Source organism: Amphiura filiformis, chromosome 8 (genome assembly GCF_039555335.1).
Source record: "Amphiura filiformis chromosome 8, Afil_fr2py, whole genome shotgun sequence".
Taxonomy (NCBI): Eukaryota; Metazoa; Echinodermata; class Ophiuroidea; order Amphilepidida; family Amphiuridae; genus Amphiura; species Amphiura filiformis.
The window spans coordinates 53,919,530-53,946,297 of record NC_092635.1 but is presented as its reverse complement, the minus strand read 5'-3'; the positions used below and the strand labels follow the sequence as shown (position 1 = coordinate 53,946,297).

General features: G+C 36.8%; 1 protein-coding gene across 1 annotated transcript in view; it reads left to right on the top strand.

Annotated features, from left to right (window-relative positions):
- Positions 1–26,768, top strand: part of LOC140159607 (uncharacterized) — a 92,897-nt gene that overhangs the window by 7,585 nt on the left and 58,544 nt on the right. Inside the window, exons 8-31 of the mRNA XM_072183102.1 lie at positions 665–814; positions 2,616–2,804; positions 3,486–3,629; positions 4,650–4,745; positions 7,305–7,427; positions 8,942–9,064; positions 9,907–10,029; positions 10,511–10,708; positions 12,546–12,722; positions 13,249–13,344; positions 14,317–14,436; positions 15,572–15,709; positions 17,209–17,352; positions 17,687–17,830; positions 18,282–18,431; positions 18,990–19,133; positions 20,060–20,203; positions 20,800–20,943; positions 21,438–21,590; positions 23,012–23,161; positions 23,767–23,916; positions 24,753–24,899; positions 25,232–25,375; positions 26,252–26,395. Coding sequence (XP_072039203.1) covers positions 665–814; positions 2,616–2,804; positions 3,486–3,629; positions 4,650–4,745; positions 7,305–7,427; positions 8,942–9,064; positions 9,907–10,029; positions 10,511–10,708; positions 12,546–12,722; positions 13,249–13,344; positions 14,317–14,436; positions 15,572–15,709; positions 17,209–17,352; positions 17,687–17,830; positions 18,282–18,431; positions 18,990–19,133; positions 20,060–20,203; positions 20,800–20,943; positions 21,438–21,590; positions 23,012–23,161; positions 23,767–23,916; positions 24,753–24,899; positions 25,232–25,375; positions 26,252–26,395 — 3,435 coding nt within the window. The remainder of the gene's footprint in view (positions 1–664; positions 815–2,615; positions 2,805–3,485; positions 3,630–4,649; positions 4,746–7,304; positions 7,428–8,941; positions 9,065–9,906; positions 10,030–10,510; positions 10,709–12,545; positions 12,723–13,248; positions 13,345–14,316; positions 14,437–15,571; positions 15,710–17,208; positions 17,353–17,686; positions 17,831–18,281; positions 18,432–18,989; positions 19,134–20,059; positions 20,204–20,799; positions 20,944–21,437; positions 21,591–23,011; positions 23,162–23,766; positions 23,917–24,752; positions 24,900–25,231; positions 25,376–26,251; positions 26,396–26,768) is intronic.

The window sequence follows — 26,768 nt, the reverse complement described above, 5'->3', positions numbered from 1 at the left end:
GGGTGTGTATGTGATGTGTGGCATTTAAACTGACAACTTGGGAGGAATGCTTCCACTATGGGCATGAGTAATGGGTCTTATAAAGATAGGAAAACGTCTAAGGGTAACTGCTAACTGGATTAGTCCTACACACCTAACACTAGTCTTGTATGCAACTAGGAGCGATGCACTAATGAATGCTCTCTTGCAAATCATAATGTGCTTGTTACATTATTATTTGTAATTCATCATTAATACTCAGTGAAAAAGTGTCACAAATACTGAACCAAAATGACGCACCTACAATCAACGATAAAAGTCTTGGAACGCTTGCGTGTAAATAACGGAAAACTGTCACCCCCTCTCCCCCGTGCAATGTTGAGAAATACCAAAGTCTTCAGCAGTTTCCCAATGTGTTCCAACATTGATTGATGGGGAGAGGGAAGGGTAAATCATTGTTGTAGATGTCATGCTTGTTCCCAGGCAAAATATACGTCATTTCCATGATCATATGAAATTCTGCACAGAATTTTGACAGAGTGTACCAAGCGTTCCAAGGACTTTTTTCGTAGATTGTACTAGTGCACAAATTGGTAGCACTTGCATTGTTTTAATCATTGCATTGGCCTAATATAATACTGTGCTAAGGATTTTAAACCCTATGTTTCCTAATATTTCTGTTCAGTTGCATGTCCAGACGTATGCGATACTACATATGAACCAATATGTGGTACAGATGGCAGGACCTACTCTAACAGATGTGAACTAGGCAAAGTAGCCTGCACTAATGGCCAACTGAGAGCAGCGTATCCTGGTGCATGTGTGGTACCAACAAGTGAGTACTATGGCTAACATGTGATTGACATGTGATAAACATGAGGGCAGCATATGAAATGCATGAATCTGACATAAGCACAACACAAACAGAAAGTCCTCACTCCAATGAGGGTCATAAATTTAAACCTAAACTAAATTAATAAAGATTATCAATAAACTAAATTAATAAGAGTATTTGAATTTTCGTGCATTTTTAAAAGTTGCAAATCAGAATGATCACACAAAATTGCTAGGTGTGGTCAAGCTTGCTTGCTTGTTATGAGTCCCTGTCGACAATCTTAAAGGAGTATTTCGTGATCCTAGCATCCTCTATTTATGTCATTTTTCATTAGATATCCACGAAAAAACCTATTCCCAAAATTTCAGTTGATTCCGATTTTATGTTCATGAGTTATGCATTATTATGTGTATTACACTGCTCCATAGACAATGCATTGTAATTTCGTTCTGGTGCACCAGAACGAAATTCAAATTTCACGATATCTTTGCTACGTTCTGGTGCACCAGAACGAAATTCAAATTTCACGATATCTTTGCTAAACGAATTAATCTGCAAGAAATATTTTGTACATAAACATTATGTAGCCAGAGGTTTCCAGTGATATAAAAATCTCAACTTTTTTTTGAGAAAAGTGGGGGATGAGGCTGTGGATCACGAAATGCCCTTTTAAGTTCTTGTACAAAGCGTGGTTTATTCAATAAATTGTTCATTCAAGATGCATGATTAACCTAAATTTTCTTGGAAGCTAAAGGGATAGATCGTCTTGCCTGGTGCAATCGATATTACCTAACGATCGTTTCAAGCCATGATATGGTCACACTTTGCTATTTATTTCTGCATGCTCCTGTTTTTTTGCAACTTTTGAAAATACACCAAATTTCATTTATCTGTATAAATCTTTGTCAATATAGAGCTTTCGATAGCAAATATGGCATCAAATTGGAGCTAACATGTTTATGCTCTCAACCACCTCAATAAAACTGTCACAACATGGCCAGGTTTAGATTTATGACAAGTCTTTGGCATATGGAAAAGTTTTCCTATGAAAGTCTCTTTAAATAAATTATACTCGCCTCCAGTGTGTGCCCGCTGTGTGTACAGAGGCGTTCGAGGTCAATGCACAATGCATACATTACGCACACAGCACACTAAGCAGGGCTGTATGGAAGAGGGTATGGTTTTTCCTACTGTATGACGACATTTTGTAACCAATCAGATTCCTTTTAGAGAGTAGAATCTGGCAAAGTATTTCTAGGAAATATCGTGTGAGCCAAGTCAATCGGACTGACTATTATCAAGTGAGGGCCGTCTATAGCACGCTACTTTAATAACACGGGGGCATGTCAGTGTATTTCGCAGTAAATTGAGTGAGATTTTGGGAATACCTTGCAGTGTTTAGTGCTCCTGTCGACGAGGTTTTTCATCAGATTTCCTTGAAAATCGGGGAAAGTAGAGTTTAATATATACATGAGACAATTAAGAGTGAGCCAAAAATAAAAGACTTTCCCTTTATAATAATTGAAGTTGAAAGTGAAAAAAGACAATTTTCTCCCATTGCTTAACTGTGGGACCCCTTTTATTTGAGCAAAAGAGACTACTTTTCCATATGGTGAGGACTTTCTTTTTTGTGTTGTGTATATGTGACACAATCTGATATAATCAGACCAAAGTCGGCAATAAAGAAATTGAGATATAGGGAAACAATAGAAAAAAAATAGACATGAAAAAATGAACATCTAAAAAGTTTATTAATTGCCTACAAAGTAATATACTGCTTCTTGTTGTTCTCCAATTGCAGAGGCACCACCTATGCCTTGTATATTCCGTGGAAAGGTCATTTACCATGGCGATGATTTTACTCTACCGTACGATGAGTGCACAACATGTACATGTGACGATGGTCAGCTATCGTGTAGCCAGACTGTATGTGATCAACCCAATTGTGTCAGGCCAGTCCAGATACCTGGACAGTGCTGCCCAATTTGCAGTAAGTTAATCAAATTATGGTGGACTTATGTAAATTCTAATTTTGTTTGTGGTTACAAATCTAAGCACACTGTACTGGCAATAAGGTGCAAATTATATTTATTGTGAACTGTCCATTTGGCAGTAATATTTACTAAACTTGGGAGCTATGGTGTTTCTAATATAATAATATCCATTTGTTCCAAAAATGTATATTTCTAAATTTTGATGAATACCATGTTGTTGTGGTTAATATGTTATGGGTTACAAGTTTGGTAAGATCTCCCACTTATCTCATCCAAATCTATTAAATGTACTCTTAGTAATCCACCAACTTACAAAATGTAAAAATTCATCACAAAGCAGTAGTCAGGGTAACAATGTGATATTCCAGTCATGTCTTCCATAGAGGGTGTATGGGTTTCAACCGGAATAGCCAAGTGCTGCCTGTATAAACACTTTTTGAATGGAGATTCGTATTTTTCCATTCTGCTGTTTGCTTCATTTTTGTCAATTATTCATAAAATAATGAAAAAATACCTAATAAGAATTTTACAGACATATCCTTCTCTTCCAAGATCTTCCTACAAATTTATTTTAAATACTTTTACACTTTTATATGGATTACTGATAGTACCTGTAATACTTCATCTTTACTAATCCAAATTTACTAATACTAATCTTACTAATCCTAATCCCACAGTCATAAGACCAGGCCAATGTCCAGCTGACATACCAGGAGATGATTTCAGTACTTGTACAGAAGATTGCCGCGCTGATTCTGACTGCCCAGCGGATCATAAATGCTGCAGTAGAGAGTGTGGAGGAACCATCTGTGTTCCACCTTGTATGTGTTTCAATCACATTTATATTAATGCTCTGCATGCTAGCCATAGGCTTCAACATTAAAGGTCCCAAGTTTTGAGATTATTTCTCAAAATTTGAATAGCTATCTTAAAAACCATTGAACCAATACTAGGCTTGTTTGTACTCATTTTAATGCATTTTCCATGCTGATTCTAAATATGGTCATGAAAATGTACAATTCTGAAAATATTTAATTTTTAAAGAAAATTTGGAACTTGTCGTTTGCAGTTGACACTCGTGTGCAGAGGGTTAAGGAATTTATGTACCAAATGTTTTACCCTAACACAAATTCAAACATTTAGCCTAACACCTAATTTTGAATGAATCCTATCCTATAGTGCCAACTCTAACTCTGAAATGCATAATTCAAAATGTATCTTATATTCGCACTATTTTGAGTTACCATGGTTATTGTATTATAGTTTCTATATTTAATTCTCGGACACAACATGTACATTTTGAAAGTAAGGAGTGCCTCCCACACAAGTATATATGTAATAAACTATGCATGACTCAAAAAAATTAAACCTATTACACTACTCAATATTGTTCTTCCTAAGCTGCCAGTCACTAAGGTCGGCACTTCTGCAAGGTACACACACGCATTGATACACCACCAGTCACTTGTGTCCAAGAATTATATATAGCAACAGTAGCTGCTGTTATTTATGACTATACTTTTACGGTATCAATACCAATTCATATCTAACTAACTATTCCATTAAAACATTTTATACATTTACTAATGCATATATAAGACATACCTAATTTCAGAGTTATGATATAGATAGAAATAAGCAAGCAAACAAGTACCATCCTGACTGTATAATTTTTTAAACTAATCTTGAAAAGTTGCGCTCCACTAAAATTCAAGTTAGAATTTCAATTCCAAAAAAGCACTACAGAAAGATATATCAAAATTTAGCACCTCACTTAAAATTGCACTGCCATATTTGAGATCTTGATATGCTATGGCTCTCTTTTTTTGTTTCCTTTGTAGCCTATGGATGTGAGCCAGACTGTACCAATGGAGGCAGGTGTGATAATGGAGTATGTCAATGTGCTAGTGGTTTCACAGGACCAGCTTGTGAATATGGTTAGTAACCCATCTTACTCTTACGGTTTTAGACCATTCCTATATATGGCCCTTTTCTGTCATTGATGTGGAGTGAACATCGTTATCGCATCAATATCTGGTATTATATAATATGAAAGCGAGGTCAAGAAAGGTATCACATGATTATAACATTATTTTATAATCATGTGATACCCATTTTAAGGCAGCTGTGTACTCTAGACATTGTTCTTTCGCAAAATTGAGTTTTTTTGATATGTTTGTACTTTGTTATGTTTTTTATAAATACAAGGAATGAAAATCCAGATTTGTAAACTCAACTGCAATATTTTAAGGATTTTATTTCACTATTCCACTCGTGTTTGAAATTGAAAAGGAAAGAAAATCTTTGTTGTACCAGCAGGGTATACGCGCGCAACAACGCATCGCGTTGCGTATCGCGCAATTTGTTAACACACAAATACGCTACGCATACGCGACGCTTATCTGCATGCGCGGCGCATCTTATGGAAACACCACAGAAGCACAAAAACCTAGTGGTCAAATGGCTCCGTTTTAGCTGATAAAATGTGGGTTTTTCAAGTTCTTTCCCCGATTTAAATATCAAGTTATGAATGGATTTCGCTCAAACTTCTCAAGGGCCGTGGATTTACCCGATGTTTATGTAATGTAAGGTAGAAAAATAAAAAAACTGCCGCATTCTCCTGCGAGATTCGATGAAAGTGCAAAATGTGACCACTTTTAACTTCAACGGCCATTATTTCAATGTTCATTTTCTCTGTAAAATGACGGTTTAGGTACACGATAACTCAATAAATACAGCATCTATAGGTAAGCAAATATGATCATCGTAAACGGCATGATCGACTCAAGAAACGGTTTTCTCATTTTTTTATATTTTGGTCTATTTCCGATTTTAGGCATCATTTTGTGCAAATAGGCGTTTGTGAATTTAAAAAAAATCAATTTGATGCCTTATATGGTCAATATCTCAAAAAATAAGGCCAATATCAAAAAAATAAAAAAAACGTTTTTGGAATGGAGCCTCAAGATTGAGCTAAACACAAAATAAAATATTTTGGAAAGAGTGTTTTTCTGTTATGATGTACCTAACAAAATTGCAAAAAACTTACTTTTTTGTGCTTTTCTTCATAATTGTTGTTTTTACCCCTAAATCTGTATTAATATTAAGATTTATTGATGTCTTGCCTTCATAAAAATGTATACTTTTATATGTCTTATGCGAATAATTACAAAGTTATTGCACTTTTACTACATGCATGTCTGAGAGTACACAGCCTCCTTAAATCTGCTTTTGTTATTTTATAATATTTGATATTGATGTTCACTCCATCAATGGCAGGAAAGTGCCAAATATAGGAATGGTCTTTTTGTGACACGATCTGATCCAACCAGGCTAAAGAAGGCAATCAAAGTTATCATCATCAACTTAATGAATAATCAAGTTTGCTATCGCTGAAAATCTTTACATTCATCCCTAGCATTCTTGGCTGCAATGTCAATATTTATGGGGAAATCCTGAGTAAACCTTTTTACAGTTATTTCTTGTAACATAGTACTATGTAAGCTAGAGAAGAGGCATTAAAAATAGGCCTCCTGTGTCATTCAGAAAAATTAAAAACACAGAAAATTCCAAAGCGTACTGCCATTGGACTCCGACTGAGGTATTTCCCCTGGACCAAATAAGGAGTGCTCAGACAGGCCCTTGATGGCATTTGGGGATGGCTCCAAAACTTGACTGCCGGTTGCCTGCCGGTTCTGTTCGGTTTCTATTGTTCTAAACAATGGAATGCGGTTCAACTGCCATCAACCGCCAATCAACCGTCGGCCGAGTTTTGAAGCAGCACCTTACAGATAATTTAGCTTCCATTAAGGGAAGGGGTATGAACGTTTGGACAGTATTTATTGTGGGACATTAGAGCACATCAGACATATCAAATTGCATTCTGAATACGAAGAATGGCCTTCTGATATCAAATAATTTTGATTTTTTGAAATTTGCAATGTAATACATTTTATGGCAAATCATTAAAATTGATATTTTGATATTTAACAGTACTCAAGTAAACTTTATAAATCTGATGATTTCTACCTAAAGTGTATGTAGGTGGGATGAAAAGCCGACGATCAATTGAAAATTTTGACCTTTAAGTATTGAAGATATGGATTTTTTTCCCAAAACACCAAAAAAATTAGGTCTTTTGGGAAAAAAATCCATATCTTCAATATGAAAGGTCAACATTTTCAATTGATCATCGGCTTTTCCTCCCAGCTACATACACTTTAAGACTATATCATTAAATTTATAAAATTTACTTCGATGACTGTTATATCTCCAAAATGTGAAAAATATCAAATTTTAATAATTTGTCATAAAATTTGTATTATATCGTGAATTTCATAAAATGAAAATTATTTGATATCAGAAAGACATTCTTTGTATTCAGAATGCAATTCGATAGGTCTGATGTGCTCTCATGTCCCACAAAAAATGCTGTCAAAACGCTCATTCCAGTTCTTAAGTATTTAACAGGTGAATAAAAATGAATCATTTTGCAGATGTGAATGAATGCGATACTGGTAATGGAGGATGCCATCATGAGTGCAGTAACATCTATGGCTCCTTTGTCTGTTCCTGTCGACCTGGATTTGAACTTGATGATGATGGCAGGACTTGTAATGGTAAGTGTACTGCTTGTTATAGTGGCATAACAAGATAAGAAAAGGGGCTTAATGATGATGGCAGGACTTATAATGGTAAGTGTACTGCTTGTTACAGTGGCATAGCAAGATGGGGCAAGGGTTTTCTATTCCAGGTACCACTCTTAGAAGTGGTGCTTGACTGCTTGATCAACCGAATCAGGGTGGTGACACTCATTATATTATGCAGTACAAACTGATGATGTCACTTTCTTTAGCTTTAGATTTTTAGGGACGTACTGCTTCTATCAGTGATACAAACTTGTACAATATTAATTGACATTTGCTGGGCAAACCTATACTTCTTTCCAGATTGCCAGTGCAGTAATGAGTGTAGCACATTGGAAAATTTGTTTGTTTGTTGTTTGCTCTTTTAAATCAAATCTTGCTCTCATAGGGAGGATTATAGACTCATATTTTTTGAGTTCCTTCCTAATATGCTTATGTAAAATAAAACATTCAGTGTTGATCAATGTCTATTAGTGAGAGGACATTGCCACCATGGTGAGTTGATTGAAGGGCACATACTCTCTCAGTGCTAAATACCATTTTAAAAGTTTTCTTCAATTTGTTGTGTATGCCATTATTTAACTATGACAGAACAAAACTAAGAAAAATGTTTGGTTTTTATTATTATAGCACGCTCTGTCTGCGGGGAAGGGTATCGCCTTGATCCAACCACTAGGAGATGTACTGGTAAATATACAAATCTCATGTTATTCTGTATTGATTGATAAAGAATTCAACAACTCTTCCTATACCTTTGTACAGGAGCTAACCGTTGTTAATCCGTGATGAATCCACAGTCCAGTAGCGTATACGTGAACGCACGGTTACGCGTACGCGTTACGCATGAGTGCGTAAAATTTGTCATGCCTGGAACGTATGCGTAAACATGAACTCTCTTTATGTTGGCGGTAGCAGCTAAATATTACCGCTTTATTCTTTAGTTTTATTGCCGATATCAACAGAGAAATACCGCGATCTTCTTGTAAGGTTGAGTGGCAATGATAAATGGACATTCGAATGAAAGAATCATTGTGAATTAGACATCTTTAGCTTGTTTCGTTGTTGATAGGGATTCAATCATGTTTCACCGTTGTTCATCATCGATTAACAACTCGCGTCCGGCGCGTGTGTGGTTTACTTCGCTCGGGCAGCTAAAGCTGCCCTCGCGAAGTAAACCACTCAGACGACGTGGACGCATCGTTGTTAATTGGTGACGAACAATGGTGAAACATGATTGAATCCCTAAATCATTCAGATAAATTTGTAGGATATCAAGCAATGACAAGTTATGTTGCAGGCAATTTTCTGCAATGTAGGAACAAATGTTTCAAATTCAGGCATTTTACCAAAAAGTCATTTATATCCTTGATTCAGTTTATTCATATATCAAAAGCAATACTGAAATCTACCCTGATTATTTACCGCAGATAATTAAGACACTGCTTCATCCGTCTTTTTTCCCTCTTTTTTTGTCATCTGGTGTCCAGACATAAATGAATGTGAGGAAAACAATGGCTACTGTCATGATAGGTGTGTTAATACTGAGGGCAGCTATCAATGTGAATGTCGTCAAGGATACCAACTAGATGCTGATGGCAGAACATGCATAGGTAAATACCATTTTCCATTTCAGGTGTGACAATACATAGGGCAGCTATTAATGTTTGTATTTGTAAAAAGACCAGCTGGACAGCCAAAACAAACTTGGATCAAACAAATGAATGACCAGCTGAAAGACCTGGTTATAGCAGATGCATCAAAGACAAACACATTTTGACCTCTGACCAAACTGCCCGGAAAGCTGTCATTGGTGGGTGCACCAAGTTGACGTCAACGTAGGGCGTAACTGATGATGATGATGATGATGATGATGATGATGTTAGGATTTCATGCTAAGAGAATCTTTTTGACTTGGATGTTTAAGCCATATTGTAACATTTCCATACTAAATAGAATTGGCTTTATTTTCCACAAAATGTTACTTTTCACTGTCAGATATGTCCCTGTTTAATTTTGGCCCAGATAGATATGGCAATACCAAGAAAATTGTTATTTTTTTAACAGCGCTTCTGTCGCCAATCCATGCCACTCCGTGGAATGTGACTTACGTTGTACCTTTTGATCCTTTTGATGTACGTACAGTGTTATGAACATCGCGTAGCGACAATCGACTAATATTTCAATCGTAAATTTAAGCAGCTTGTTCAGACGGTTTACTCAAAATCTTGGATTTTGTCAAAATTATAGCACCTAAAGTCTTGACTTTTGCAGGGTATGTCAGTTTACTAAAGTACATTACAATCATGTAAAAAATAGAATTTTGAAAAACATTGAGGGCAGCCTCCTCAGCAAATGTTACAATATGGCTTTAATCAAGGGTCCTAAAAACTGAAACATGACTTTGATTACTAAACATCAGTACTACTTACTGTACTTGCGCATTTTTTCCCAGATGTTGATGAATGCTTAACTGATAATCATGGCTGTATGTTCAGATGTGAGAATGATCCAGGTTACTTCCATTGTGTATGCTGGGAAGGATGGGTGGTAGCTCCAGATGGCAAGACTTGTCAACGTAAGTAGAATTAATATACTTCAACAAGTCATAATCACAGCCAGAGATGCTTCCTTGCAAATGAACCTCAAAAAGGTTTTGTTTACTATTTGCCATGGTAATTGAGAACAATATAAAACAAAAGAGTTTGAACACTATTTTTGTCAATATCTCAAAAACAATATTAGCAACATCCGACACATTCCCCTTGATCATGTCACATATGTATTTCATTTATATTGTGGGATAGGCTTTTACGACGGGAATTCATAACAATTAGTGGGTTTTTAGCGGGTTTGCCGTCACACAAGTTTAGAATTGTCAAGCTTTCGTCAGGAGTAGCTGTGACTTCTTCAGGACAAAGTACCTAAGAATGAGACATGTAGACTGCCCCTTGTCTACTGATGACTCTGAAAAGAGCCGTTCACTGAAGACTGCCTCTTGTCAACAGAGAACAAGCAGATCCCACTAATTATTTCATTTATCTTTGGTGATGTCGCAGATGAATCTCAGCCGATAAATCGTAGAAGGTGTGTTCTAGAAGATGGAAGTGTTATTCGACACGGGGAGACTTATAATCAGAATGAGTGCACATCATGTACCTGTGACAATGGAGTAGTAAACTGTGTTATTGAGAGTTGCCCACCATTAACATGTGCTAATCCTATACAAGTAGAAGGAGATTGCTGTCCTGTTTGCTGTAAGTAGAAATAAAATCTTACTATGATTTTGTTCCTATATTCAGATTGACAACCCTGGATAACCCAATTACGCCTCCTTTCCTTTCCTTTCATTTCCTTTCTAATACTTCCTATAACAGGAAGCCTCTTGTGAAGCTTCTTTCCATTGGGGTCCATTACAGGGTTGGGTCTCTTAACAGAACCAGGGATGATGCCCCTTATATTCTTCAAGCATGGGAGAACCCATTTTGCTCCCCATTGTTCACTCATTATGGCTGATCGATTTCAATTGTTTGGAATTCCCCTGCACATCGAAAAAATGAGTTTTGGTAATATGTATTATTATTTTGGATGATAAAACACAGGGTTGGGTCTCTTAACAGAACCAGGGATGATACCCCTTGTATTCATTCGGCAAGCATGGGAAACCCATTGTGCTCCCCATTGTGCACTCATTATGGCTGATTGATTTCAATTGTTTGGTAATATGTATTATTATTTTGGATGATAAAACACAGGCATTTCTTTTGAACCAATCATAACAAATTTTATATCTACGGAAACCTGAAAGCATGAATATTTGGGTCATTCTTCGGTAAGGTGCCTATTTGCAGTCCCGCCACTTTCAGGAGTCATAACTAAAATACAAAACATGATTTCGAATTTTATTTTTTGCAGTTGTTTAGTATTGATGTTCCTTTTATTTCTTTGATTTTTTGATGTTTTAAAAAACATCAAAATATTAAAAGAAGTTCTTATTTTGGGGAAAATTGCTTATACAGGGTGTCACAACCCCCAAAACCCCATGTCCCGATTAGGGTATTCAAAACTTTTGATGCTGATATCTTTTAGTGGATAACTTCAGCATCGTAAAAAACACCGGAAATGACAAGTTATTTATTGCATATTGTAGAAAAAGTTATTGTAACACATCTTTCATAGCTAGGAGTAAAAATAATTTCACCCTATATGTCTAAAATTTCCTGTCCCGATGTCTGCGTCATCTACCGTCACAAAAATTTAGAAGCACCTGGAGAAAAAGACCAATTTTGTAAGGTCATATATTTGACCCAGAGAGCACAAGTCAATATGCAGTAAATTCATTTAAACATTTGTCCCTCATGTTGGCGCAATAAATTCATCAAATTTATAACCATTTCTTGATCACTCATACAGGTTGGTACCTTTATTAATCATCATCTCCGAACGCTTCTGATACCTAAAATGTTCGCAGTGTTTATTTTACTTTTTTCAAAATTACAACAGTTGTACGTTTATTTCTATTCACCTCCTTTATTGACCATGTGTATGTTATAGTTTTACAAGTAGGGTCATAGTTTGTTTATTTTGTAATATACCATCACGTCATATCCGTCACAATTTTCAAATTTATTTATTGCATATTGTAGAAAAATTTATTTATTGCATATTGTTTCAAATAGGCTTTTAACTTTCATATCCCAATCGTGGAGCATAGGTTTTTGCACCGTAAACACTCATTGACCAAAGACAGAACAGCTGGTGGGAAATCAACAGCTCAATTGCTGTGTATAAGAAGTGTGTAAACTAGTTAAGGCAGATGCACGAAAGTTTTTTGAATGGCGCATACTCCCAGAATAAAGAGTAGCTCATTGGTGGCTTATTCGAAAAGATTTATTTTTGGTGTTGTGGAAAAATTCTGGCACCCAACAAAAATATAAAGTAGCAATAAAGCTCAGTAAAAGCATCTGTTACAATTGGTGCCAAAATTTGGGGCTCATATACTCGCACTCTATACTCATGTTGTTTTTCATAGTCCCAATTATATAGGTATATTTCATTCTTTTATTTCTGGGGAACTCTTTCTATGTCTTTTAGATCGAGAATGTTTCTTCAGAGCCAAAAACTATGCCCATAATACCAGATGGCGCCTAGATGACTGCACAGAATGCACTTGTGAAGATAGTGTTGTTGTGTGTGATCAAATTCAATGTCCTCAGATTAATTGTGGAAACCCACTGCCTCCAGCACCAGGACAGTGTTGCCCTGTTTGCCGTAAGTAAATCTTACAGTTCCAGGGTGGGCACACCAGAAAATACAGAGTCCATTGGTTTGTGTATGAAAATGGCATTACAAAAACATTGCCTTCTGAAGTTTGTCAGCTCTTACCGACCGCTATGGTGGTTGAATTTAGAAACTAAAGTACCACTCCGACTAGGAGTAACAATAAGTTATGCATGTGTAGGCTAACATTTATTGAGCCAGTCAGAGAAATGGTAAAAATATTCAATAAGGTTGAAGGGGATTAAACTTAAAATTGCTGAGAGATCTAAAACCTCTATTTTGATTGGCTACTCAGATGAATATATCACATAATTAGCCAATTAGGGGCATTGTAAAAAAGGCAATATTACCCACAGGGTTAACATGCCAAGGCGTAACAAAATACTGTAACTCTATTGTCAAACAAATTGTTACTGAGGTATGCAATTGCATGATATTAAAGATGCGGTTTATTGTTTTAAAGATTGTCTAACCAACTTTGCTTAAAATTGTTTTTTACCCATTTTTCTTTCTTCAGCTGTTGGTTGCAACCCACCATGTGCTGAGGGTGCTACATGTACAAATGGTGCCTGTGTTTGTCCCAGTGGATATACCGGTGCAGCATGTCAACAAGGTAGGGTGGCTATAGCCCATATGCCTTCCTCATGGCAGGGATTTAGATATTATTGAGAAAGTAAAATTAATGACTTGCATTGTGGAGGTTGGTGGCCTGCGATCAGCATCCACTGGTCTTCAATACCGACTGATGCTGTGTTTGATTGTAGCGGGGAACTGGGTCATCTGACCAGAAGTAGCAACGGGTGTCGACCTATAAATTTATGAATATTTAGATATTGCTTTTTATTGTATCTCTAAACATACTGATGATAAGTAAATAAAGTAATACATTTTCAAAAAGGAAATGATGCAAGGAATCCAACTAGCATAACAGGTTCCTGCAAAAATGAGCAGTTTTTGAGAAAATCACAAAATTAGATTTTACTTTACTGCTTCAACCAAAGCTTAATACAGACTATAGGCAAATACCACATACACACTATCACTCCTACACACATCTACTTGTAAATACCAAGGAACCAAGGAACTTGAACAACTGAAGCTAAGCTCCAAACCATGGACCACTTGATTTTTTACGCTCAAACCAAAACATGATCCTACATAAGAGATGTGGTCTTATATGCATTTTTACATTGTTTGCAATATACTTGTGGGGAAAGGAGCCGTGAACGTTCTGGGTGCCATTGATAATCAAGCTATTTTTCAGGGATATGTCCTCGTTTGCAAGTCGTTACAAATGCCCCACCACATACCCACTCCAGCATATGCATACAAAAATACATACATACAAATTTTAACATCCATCAATATGTGAATGATTTTGACAAGGCAACCTACATGAAGACACTTGGCAAACATTTCACCAACAGAGCACAAGATGGATTATATCACTGACCCCTTCCAGCACCTATCCCCACATCGTAACTGGATACTTAACTCTGTGCCCCCCCCCCACCTTTTTTGAAATTTCTTTATCCACCACTGCTGGTACATACTGTTTCTATGATTTGTTTGTTTGACTACATAGATATTGATGAGTGTGCTAACCCCAATGCTTGTGAACACATCTGTAAAAATACCAGAGGTGGTTATTATTGTGTATGTCATCAAGGGTTTAGTCTCAACACTGATAGACGAACATGTACAGGTAATGCTGTTTTCATACTTTCTGCCGCTTGTCGCTGAGATGCTTCATCATGCTGCTTTTACTTTTCTGCAAGTGGAGAGGCATACCACTGAACAGCAGTGGCATGACTATGAAAGCAAATGTTGCTGCTCAGCACCACTAAAAATCATTTCCCGTTCTCATACGTTGAGAGCGATGCGCTTCCAAGTTGACTTGAATTAAACTCCTAGTGATCTGCTACTTTGGGCAAAGTGTTGGAGTGATCACAGGAGCGATCAATATATAGGTATGGGGCTGGTCACTGCTAGCCTTTCTGGTGTGACTGCACAGTGAAGCAAAATTGTCATCAGAGTGGAAAGTGGCAAGTATCGGGAAAGGCTGACAGCAGCATAAAATTGGATTGCCTAAAAATAAAATAAAATATTGGGATTTATAATGTCTGACTTATCTAACAAATGGATCGAGTGACTGTTGTGAAAAAGGCTTCCAGGCTCCTTCCTGTTGGCTATGCCAGTGGCCTCATGCATCATATGTGTATATCTTTACCAATGCACTGTGCTCTCCTCCCAAGTTTATTAACAACTCTCTTTGTTTTTACTTCTTCTTAATACTGCGCAACGTCCCGTTTTGGAACTAGGCAAGCAGGAAAAATGGTGTGCGTGTATGCTAGGCTTAGTCCTTGATGTTAGAAACTTGTGCTTTGATGAGGTTGCTTATATAATATATACTGCTGTTTTGAATGAACTAAGTGGGATCTGTGATACTTGTTATGTCTTGCAGAAGATTGTTCTAATCTTTTACAGTTCTCATTATGAAAGAAAATATAAATGAATCAATGCGGATGTGATATTCAATGAAAGATGATGATGAGCTTGATCTCCTTGTGATCCTCAGGGCCGGATGCAGGAGGTTTTGAACTGGTAGTGCTAGATCCCCACTCCATGGCTTTTTGAAGAATGTTTAAGCGAGTAATCCTCCTCCTAGATGATAACATGTCCTAATCTAGCTCCTGTATGAGTTCATTTGCACTAGTCTTCCAATCATACTTGTTATGCATCATTCGTGATGCTCTTCTTTGTATTTTGCTTACTTTTTGTAACTATTTCATCATATAAGAAGAACTAATGTTAATGTTTGCCATTATTTCCTTCATCAGCCCCTAAGTTAGGAGCATGCCCTGAAATCGCTGAAGGCACTGTAGGCACATGTCAACAATCATGTTCAGTGGATACCCATTGCAGAGGTGATAACAAGTGTTGTTATAATGGCTGTGGATATCAGTGTGTACCACCAGGTAAATCCTGAAATATGTGACACTTTGTGTTTTAACCCCATGAGAACTAAATGCCTATTGGTCAAAAAGAAGTTTTTATTATCAATTGGACCAATCAGCAACATTTTTACAATAATTTCACCACGCAAAAAAAATGGGATGAATTATTTGCAAAGCTCCATTCTGATTGGTGATTAAAATGAAGATATCATGTAATTGACCAATCAGAGGCAATGTTAGATCAGCAGGTAGTTAAAGGGGGGGTTAAAGAATATATGTTTAAAAAAAACATGTATAATTGAAATGTCATGGGATCTATGAAAATCCTTGGTGTAACCTATATGGATATATATACGAGGGGGAATCCAAAAGTTTTTGACATCACCCAGAAGCGAAGGAGCTATATCGATGAAATTTTCTCAGTGTAATTACTGGTCCTTATGTACATTATGGTCCAAAAATGGTCTTATAAGTATGTTTACTTTCTTTACAAGTGGCGCTAGATGGGCAGTAGGCGCATAACCTTTGCATGATAAGATTCTCCACTTTCTTGAATTTCTTCACTGTGGCCGCATCATCCGAAAGTGATGGACGTCCACTTCTTGGCTCATCTGTGAGGGACATGTGACCAGTTTGGAAATTCCTTTTTCAAAAAGCAACAGTGCCATATGATGGGCAATCATCACCGTAGATAGCTTTCATTTCATCATAGATTTTCTGAGCATTGTAGGCCTAACCCTTCAAATGCAGGAACTTAATCACGCTGTGTGCCTCAATTTTCACCATTTTACAGGTTATGCGCCTACTGCCCATCTAGCGCCACCTGTAAAGAAAGTAAACATACTTATGAGACCATTTTTGGACCATAATGTACATAAGGACCAGTAATTACACTGACAAAATTTCATCGATATAGCTCTTTCGCTTCTGGGCGATGTCAAAAACTTTTGGATACCCCCCCTCGTATATATATAAGATAAAAATCAAGGTTATATCACATGAGTGATAAATGCCAATTGTAATTTTGATGTTTTGGGTTTGTTCTTTTTTTACATAAAGGCAACCGGACTGCATAAAAGACTACTTTCAAAATGCAATATTGATTACATAATATAGTTTGGAATTGGTGAACTTCAGTGCAGTCAATACTTACTGTTTAAAAATCCCTGTTTAGCCAGTATCTCAGAAACCTGGCCAAATGGAGATTTTTATCATAATTGGGTGTATCAGAAATTAGGTATATCAGAAATTAAAGCCAGTTATGAGAGTTTGATTTTATCTAAAAAATTGTCATATTTTCTTTAATTCAGAAAAAAGGACTGGACATTTAAAGTCTGAATTAAAAAAAAAACAATTCTCCTGCAAAGTGTTTTTATTTTCTGTATTCCCTTTTCTGTATTCCATTTTTCGTATTCCATTTTTTGTATTCCATTTTTGTATTCCATTTTTTGTATTCCATTTTTTGTATTCCATTTTTGTATTCCATTTTTTATATTCCATTTTCCACAAATTTGATACAGCTCCCTGCCCAGATGTGTGTACACTAGACTATAATCCAGTGTGTGGCTCAGATGGAGTGACCTACCCCAATGAATGCAGACTCAAAATTGTAGCATGTAGAAACAACTCACAACTGAGAGTAGACCGTGATGGAGAGTGTTTGTGTAAGTTTTCTTTCTGAATGTGAAACCAAAAAATGTTCATAATCAAAAATATTTGTATACTATTTCCTTATTTGTAGTCCTTGTTCAATTATTAACTGAAAGAAGCCTTTCAATTATTTTTGACTGTTTTAGAAACATAGCAATAATCATGCCATTAATTTTATTTTGATGGGATTGTAAACATATTTGAATGGGCAAGAATGATAAAATGAAACAAATTGAAAGTGATATTGCTTGACAAAAAAATTTAATTTGCTTATTCTTGTTACATATGGCTATCTGACTGAATTTGTTTACAATGTATGACTAAGTATTTTTCCTGTACTATTCCCAGCTCGCTGCGCAGATGTATGTACAACAGACTATACCCCAGTATGTGGTTCAGATGGTAGGACATATTCCAATATGTGTGAACTCACTAAAGAGGCTTGTGAGACCAACTCAGGAGTGACTGCAGTACATGGTGGTGAATGCGTGGGTAAGTCATTTGTTTGTCAAAGCAATATTAGTATGACAACCAATAATGAAGTAATAACAGATTTCTCAGTGACTGTCTTTTAGAATTTGCAGGAGAGTATTAAATAGCTCTTCTGGAACCTTCACGGAGAGCTGTTTTGAGCATTTACAATAGAATGTAAGGAGAGAATGGTCAATTAGGGAGAGCTAAAAATCATTCTCCTATTTCAGATTTAAGGAGAGCAGTAGAGAGTGATTGCTCTCACTCTCCTCAAAAGGCAGTCCCTGATTTCTCTTGGGGGCAAGGATAATACATAAACAATGAAAAAATGTGAAAGAATGGCAAATGAAAAATGAAGACTGATAAAAATTAAAATTAAGACATTTTTGCATGATTGTATAATTTTGTGGTGGTGTACTTGTTTCTTTTTTGGTGTAATTTTAATATGCTGGTTTTTTCTCCGTACTTCTAGCTCGCTGTGCAGACGTATGTCCTACAGACTATACTCCAGTATGTGGTTCGGATGGTAGAACATATTCCAATATGTGTCAACTTACTAAAGAAGCTTGTGAGACCAACTCAGGAGTGAGTGCAGTACATGCAGGCGAATGTAGAGGAAGAGGTTAGTATAGTCTGGTATCTTGATAAGTGAATGACTTTGAATTGAATTACTGAAATTAAGAAAACAAGAAATTCTCTTGGAGTAATAGCACTGATGGTAATTGTATAGAACACACAGTAGCGTTGCCAGGATTTTAGTGTGAGGGGGCAAAAACAAATTTTCGTCCCCATTAATCAATTTTTTGTCCCATTTTTAGCCATTTTAAGGACACTTCACTCTTTGCCGTCCCAATTATTTTATCCTTGAAAAATTTCTATGGGGGCAAATTACCTCCCTCCCAGTGCCTCCCTGGCTATGCTCCCAAGAACACAGTGCTGTATTCAACAAATAATGTCCTTCCAATACTTAGAGCGTGAAAATAAGGTATGCAAATTCAAAACATGTTTTCGCAGTGGTTTTTATAAAGGTAGTCTTGCTAACGGAGGTTGAACTGCTTATGGTTGAAAACAATGCATTTGTAGTATTATACCCAGGACATTCCTTAGACAACCAAGTGGCTCATTGGCTGAGATTTTAAATATTGGAATATAATTTCTTTCTCTTTTATACTTTTTGTAGCTCGCTGCATAGAGGTATGCGCAACAGACTATAACCCTGTGTGTGGTTCAGATGGCAGAACATATTCTAATCTATGTGAACTCACCAAAGAGGCTTGTGAGACTGACTCAGGAGTGACTGCATCATATACAGGCGAATGTAGAGGTTTGTATATGACAGAGATTTCCAACCAGTTTAGCGTCAACCCAAGCACAAACGCAGGGTTGGGAAAAAAACCTCCAAGATTAGGTGGGACAAGTGACTCAATGGGCTATTCCAGTTAAAATCTATATAATACACCCCCGATGGAAGACATGACCTTAATCTACCACACAGGCAGTGTGAAAATTGGGTTTACCTGAATGGGTGACTCCATTGGACATCTACACCCCCTGTGTAGGAGATTATGGTCATGTCTTCCATAGGGGGTGTATGGATTTCAAGTGGAATAGTCCATTGTAAGTGTAGGTAACTTTTAATGGTGTTTTGCATTAAAAATTCAGAAGGTATGTAATAAAATACAGGTTTATAGATCTATTAAGAAGTAGAAGTATCACAGATCTATCTATGTAACCCTGGCGGTGCCTAGTATGCTCTCGTGGAAAAATTGAGTTAGCTTGAAATTCCCTTGGACAGGAACTTGCTGCTAATTGTCTCGTTGTAACCCGTACAAAACTCAGGGAGCTGATCCTGGTTGCGAAGGCTATTTGTGGAATGTCTAGGGTGTGCGCTCTTGTAGCAGCAAAGTCCCTGAATTGTTGTTAAATGGTTTATGGAATGATGTGGGGCCGTAGTGGTCAGCAACAACTTGTAAAGTGTGCTGAGGCTTGTGGATCAACATCTAGCGCACTATAATCACTGCGCTTTTTTGGGGGATACTCTTGACCTAGGGTCACAAATGGTAGAACTTGGATATTCTTGATTTGTGGTCACAAATGGTGTGACTTCCAAGAAATTAGGTCACTTTGGAAAAAAGTTTGGCAAACCCTTGAATATGGTATATGACAGTATATGAACATGGCACTTCTGTGGTATGAAAACCAAATGGCTTATTGGCTGATTTAAAAACAAATTTTGTACGCTATTTACAGCTCGTTGCAGAGAGGTATGTCCCACAGACTATACCCCAGTATGTGGTTCAGATGGTAGGACATATTCCAATATGTGTGAACTTACTAAAGAGGCTTGTGAGACCAACTCAGGAGTGACTGGTGTACATGGTGGTGAATGCGTGGGTAAGTCATTTGTTTGTGACAGTATAGAAATAACAAAGCAATTCTATTATGGCAATAATAACAGCTGTCCCTCTGGTAGCAAGGATTATACAATAATTATGTGTAAGTGTATCAAATAAAAGATTTTTTTTGCTTGATTATAATCATTATGTGATGTGGTATGTTTGTGTATGGGGTGTGTGCGTAGGGGTGGGTGCGTACGTGTTTGCCAACAAACGAGGACACACACAAGATTTTTCACCCTAAACTGTGGACCTACTTCCAACCGAGGACTGTCCTCGGTCTCAAACTGCTGCAAAGACCTCAAATGCATGCTAGATGCTTTAAACGCTATTTGCCTGAAACCGAGGACCACACATGTAAAAACTACCGTCCGCAGGGTGATGGCTAAAATTCCGTTTCGTATTATACAAAAAAAAAATCTGCCATTTTAGTCCACGGTTAGGCGATGAAAACATCATACACACGTCCTCGGTTAGATAGCAAAACACAATGTCCGTGTTTGGAGGCAAACACAGACAGGGGATGTGTTGGTTTGTGTATGAGTACCATTTTTAAAGTCGGATTTAATGCTGTTTTGTTCTCTGTACTTCTAGCTCGATGTGCAGAAGTATGTACAACAGACTATACCCCAGTATGTGGTTCAGACCGTAAGACATATTCCAATATGTGTGAACTCACTAAAGAAGCCTGTGTGACCAACTCAGGAGTTACTGCTGTACATGCAGGCGAATGTGCGGGTAAGTAAATTGTTTTTATTTGAGTAAATGTTTCTAATATCTGCTGTTGGCAAAATGTTCAGAGGTATTTAGAATAGACTGTGAAAATTCAACTAACCATGCATTTAGACATGTGACAAAGGTCTTCATAAGGCTGAACAAAAATGTTTATTTGTTTCCAGTTACAAAAGTCCTTGAATGAAAAGACAAGGCTAAATGTTTTATCTTCCATAAAATGTTTTGAATTTCGGTCACATGCTGTTAAAAATAATAAGTATAGTTGGAATGAACATGTTACTCAGCTCCATTGGAATTTCATACTCCCTCTGAGAAAGATTCGCTCTGAATCTTACACAGAAAGAGAGCAAGTATCAAATGGTGCTAATGTGTTCATTCCATTTAAAATTCATACTCCCCCTGTGGAGGATATTTCCAAAATCATCCACAGGGGTAGTGTGAATTTTAAATGGAACAGCCCAATGTACTATGAGAAAAAATATCTTTCCCTTTTTCAGTTGTTGACTGTCCAGATGCGTGTCCACTAGACTACAGTCCAGTTTGTGGTACAGATGAACAGACCTATGCCAACCAATGTCAACTGGAGGTTGTAGCATGCAATACTAGTAACAGGCAACTGAGAGTAGATTATATTGGAGAATGTCTGAGATGTAAGTGAAACATTTATGTAATGCGATCTGGGAAAAACCTTATGCTTTCTTAATCAAAGAAATATCATACAAAATGTAAAAAGCCATGTGTAGTACACATCTGGACCATTTGACAGCATTAATTGCTTTCAGTCACAATGGTTCATTATGTAAAAGAAGAGTCCATGTGAGTCAACTCTCATACAATACAGTAGGCCAGGCCTGTTCATGGATAAGGAAAGTTGACTCCTATATATGAAATCAGGTGCAACTTTTAAAACGGACTGTTTTCTTATTTAATGAACTATTGTGACTGAACACAATGATGCACGTTGCTATCAATTGACCAAGATGTGAACAACAAATAAGGCCTTTTTACATCTCATTTTTTTAAAAGCATTAGTGGGCACTTACCAATTGTGGCTCCTATATACAGGGTGAGTCAAACAAAGTGCAATAGAGAAAAGAATCCATTTTTATTCAAGAACCAAGCTGAACCTTTTAGGTTTTAAAACATTTTATAAATAACATATCGATTAGTGATCTTGTGTGAAAAAATCAAGGAATCAAGCATTTACCGTTTTGTTTTTATGACACATTTAATAGCGATACCCAATTTTAATGTTTGTCCAAGAGACATCTAAAATTTGAATGTCATCCCACTCTGTGTAAGGTAGATTTGGAACAACTGCCATTTTCTTAACCTCATTGACATTGAAATGAAATGGAGCACCCAAGGTGTTATTGCCCTTGGTCTTGTTGAAGAAGAAGAAACATTGTTTGTTGTCATTTTCATTTCTCTATGTTGATTCTCTATCAAAAACATACAAATTTGTATGCGGATTTTTCAAATGTCAAAATGAAATGCACGCAAATTGAAGTAGAGTGAATTACAAAAGTTGGACATATAGGGATTTAAAAAACTGGAGTTGGAGTCGAATGAGGTATGAAGGACTTAAAGTAATGTTAGAAAGTTTGTTTAAATAGAAAAGAGAAATTAAAATAACGCAAAAATCAACCTTATTTAAGTTAAAGTTAGTTTCAAAGCTGGTGCCTTTGCATTGTGTGCTCTCATTCAAAATACATGGTACCTCGTGGACATAATAAAATAATGAAATGGGTATCGCAGCAAAAGGACTCATAAAAATGAAACGGTCGCGATTCACTTCATATTTTCACTGAAGGTGACTATTGAGTGTGGCATTTATAGAATCTTTCAATAATGTGAAAGTTTAACTTGGTTCTTACATAAATATTGATTCTTTGCTCAATTGCACTTTATTTAACATGTGTCATTTTAGTAGTTAATGATATTTCTTGCTTGCATGAATTTGATGTCACATAAGATTAAGAGCTTCTGTGAACATGTTTCATAGAACTTGCAGGTATCACTCTTTTATGCCAAATTGTATAAACCAATTAAATGTTATCTGCTTTTACAGATCTTTGCCCAGAAGTTTGTCCAAGTAAATATGAGCCAGTGTGTGGTAATAATGGTAGGACCTATCCTAACAGATGTGAACTAGGAAGAAATGCTTGCGACATCAATCCCAACCTGAGAGCCTTGTATGCTGGAGAATGCCAAGCTGCATGTAAATATTGTATTATATGGAAGATTAACAGGGCTGGATTTGTCAAAATTGTTAGCCCATCGTATTTGAGTTTACTTATAAGCAATGTAACCATATGTTGGGGGTTGTCTGCAAGATAATTCAGCCACATTTAAAAACAGGATGGTGAAATTGGACTGCCCTCCTTTGTACATATGAAATATTTTTTTTTTTTTTTAATAAAAACATAGTTTAATATTTTCTCAGGTAAAATAAACAGCCATACCAGAACTGACTGCATAGTTAATCTGCATAGAGTAAAAATTAATCTGAAAATAATATTTGAGTTTACAAGAAATGCATGATTATGTGTATTACATGGGCTCCATAAACCACTGTGTTACAATTTGGTTATGTTAACCAGAACATAAATATAGATTTGACAATACTTTTGCCAAGTGAATAAATCTGCAAGAATTTTTTTGCACACAAACATTATGTAGCAAGAGGTTTCCGATGGTGTAAAAATCTCAACTTTTTAAAAAATGTGGGGGATGAGGCTGGGGATCACAAAATCCCCCTTTAATTAAAAAAAACCCCAAAGATTAAATCAAGTGTTGTTTGTATTTGGTTTATCACCACTACAGATGAGTGCCCTGATGTCTGCACAGCTCAATATAATCCAGTGTGTGGTACAGATGGTAAAACTTACTCAAATATATGTGAACTCTATAAGGAAGCCTGCACAAATAACAAACCACAGCTTAGAGTTTCTTACACTGGAGATTGCTTAACTGGTAACTAGCATATTCTCATTTATTGTGTAGAAATCCTGTATCGTTCATTTTATGTCTTCATCAGAAGCATACTTTTTCTGGGATGTCCACCCAATCATAGGCCTATAGTCCATCTCAACTTTGGTAATGGATGTATAATTAATTAATATAAATGGGGCTATATCAAAAAGCCCATGTGTATGTATAGTGCTAAGTGCTAACCATTAAAGCTAATGTCACCATTGTCCATTTGGCTTCCGATCAAAGACTGTGTATCATAGGGCACAGTTAATCTACACAGCATTGGGCTATTCCAATTGAAATCCACACTCCCCCTGTGGGAGATTTTGGGAAATATCATCCACAGAGGGAGTATGTTTTTCAAATGTAATTGGTCAGAGTTGATCATTTTGAAACCTATACTCCCCCCTGTATTATGGCTTTACCTATATCTTCCACAACTGGAGTGAGTATTTCAAATGGAAGTTACCCAATTGTGTATTCTATTCGAAACTTACACTCCCTCTGTGGAAGACTTTAGCTAAATCTTCCACAGGGGTAGTGTGGATTTTAAATGAAATAGCCCATTGCATGGTGTACAGATGGACAGCCTTTGATTCCGGGTGTATCACACATGGCGACTACTATCTCGGAAAGCCAAATGGACCAAATTAAAAGCTCCATCCTAGATTGGGCATTGAATAATGCCACGTGGTGGGAGAAATGGAATCAATGGGCATGGAAGAAATAGGGTCAATACTAAAAACTAAAAAAAGCACTGCATTTGAGATTTGTCTTGTTCAGCTTATTGCAGTGGTTTCACATTATATCTTATTCTATGAACATTTCGCCACCAGCTTACTGTCCTGATGTTTGTCCAACTATAAACGAGCCAGTATGTGGTAATGATGGCAGGACATACTCCAGCAGATGTGAATTAGGCAGAGAAGCTTGTACTAATAATGATAGTCTACGAGCCCTCTATGCTGGTGCATGTAAAGCAAGTAAGTAATAAAATTATAGTTTCCACATTCAATGCTTCCTATACTACAGCAGAGGAAATCTACTGTGTTTTGTGATTTGGTTCTATGTAACATGATACTTGCTGGGACTTGCCAGATTTCTAGCATCCACAGTGTAGTTAATTGTGGATACCAGATCCAGAAATCATATTGCCGGATTGCAACACAATAGTGGTGTAGAGTGATTTTTCAAAGTTTTCTTTAAGTCAGTATACCACACCTTTTAATTAACATTCCAACCATTTTCTTTTTTCTTTATGATTGATATGAACGCAAGTTATTCCCAGTCTTTCTTGTAAATTTTCAATCCACAGCTGGTTGTGCCGATGTGTGTACAGCAGACTATACCCCAGTATGTGGTTCAGATGGTACGACATACTCCAATGCATGTGAACTCACCAAAGCGGCTTGTGAGACTGACTCAGGATTGAGAGCTGCATATACAGGCGAATGTAGAGGTTAGTATATGACAGGAATTTCCAACCAGTTCAGCATAATTCCAATTTGGGGTTTCAAGCTCAAAGAAGGGGTTACAAGATAGTTGTCCTGAGTACCCCTCAAAAGAGGAGTAATTGATACACCAGATGGCCTAAAATGAGACCCATGTTTGCATCGCATCTCCTTATGGTCATTTGTATAATGGCCAGGTGGATATTTTATAAATTTAGAAGAGCAACAAAGACACCACTTGCATTATATTCCAGATGTTGAATTAACATCATATGCAAAATTTGGACAACAAAGAAAGGGCATTTTTATTATAAGGACATTGTTCCATAGATAGTTAATGGCAGTATACATGTAGTATGACAGACCAGGTACTTTTCTAGTATAACCAGATTTGCTTATTTGCTGATAATTAATTCTACCTACTTGTGACATGGGGTTGCAAGTGTGTGACTTTAATAAATGGGGTCTCAAGGTTGGCAACTGCTGGTATGTGATTTATGCAACAGGCTTGGGTTAGAAGGAGTTTTAAGGGGTATGTACTTTGTTTGTACACAATGAGGCAAAATTGGGCTATTTTTTTAGGAAATAATGTGAGAAAATAACCTATACATAATACCAACATTGGTAGAGGAATCTTGGTGAGACTACAATCCAGGAAAAAAAGGGTTGGCACACTTTCCCTGTCTTTTGGTATATCTCTGCCCCCGCTCCCCCAATTCAATGTTGGACCAAGCCATGTTGTCAACAGGTCTGTGAGACCCTCCAACATTGAAAGGTGGGGAGTGGGGAAGGGTGAGATATAGGGGAGAGCCGTTATACCGAGTACCCTTTTGGGGTTCTGTATATGATCAGGCACTTTTTTGATTTTGTTGCACTATTCCCAGCTCGTTGCAGAGAGGTATGCCCTACAGACTATACCCCAGTATGTGGTTCAGATGGTACGACATATTCCAATATATGTCAACTTACCAAAACGGCTTGTGAGACCAACTCAGGAGTGACTGGTGTACATGGTGGTGAATGTGTGGGTAAGTCATTTGTGATAGTAAAAAAATATTAAAGCAATAACAAAATGGCAGTATGACAACCATAAATTAACAGACTGTCAAATCGAACAATTTAGAATTATTTTTGGCTTGATCGTTTTATTCTGTCGGTCCGTGCCACGTCACTTCCGGTTGATGATGCGACTCACGGTCGAGTGAAAACATTCGATTTTTGTTGATGATTTCTGTCATTGGTGTTATGTAAATTTCGATCGCAAATAGTCAGTGGAATCAAACAACCGCTTTCTAAGTCTTCAGAGTGGAAGAAACTTACTTGATTTACCGCTTATATACTGACAGACTTAAAATTAAATTCAATGGTCGAGTGTCGCTTTCTCCGAAATTGAGGGTCACT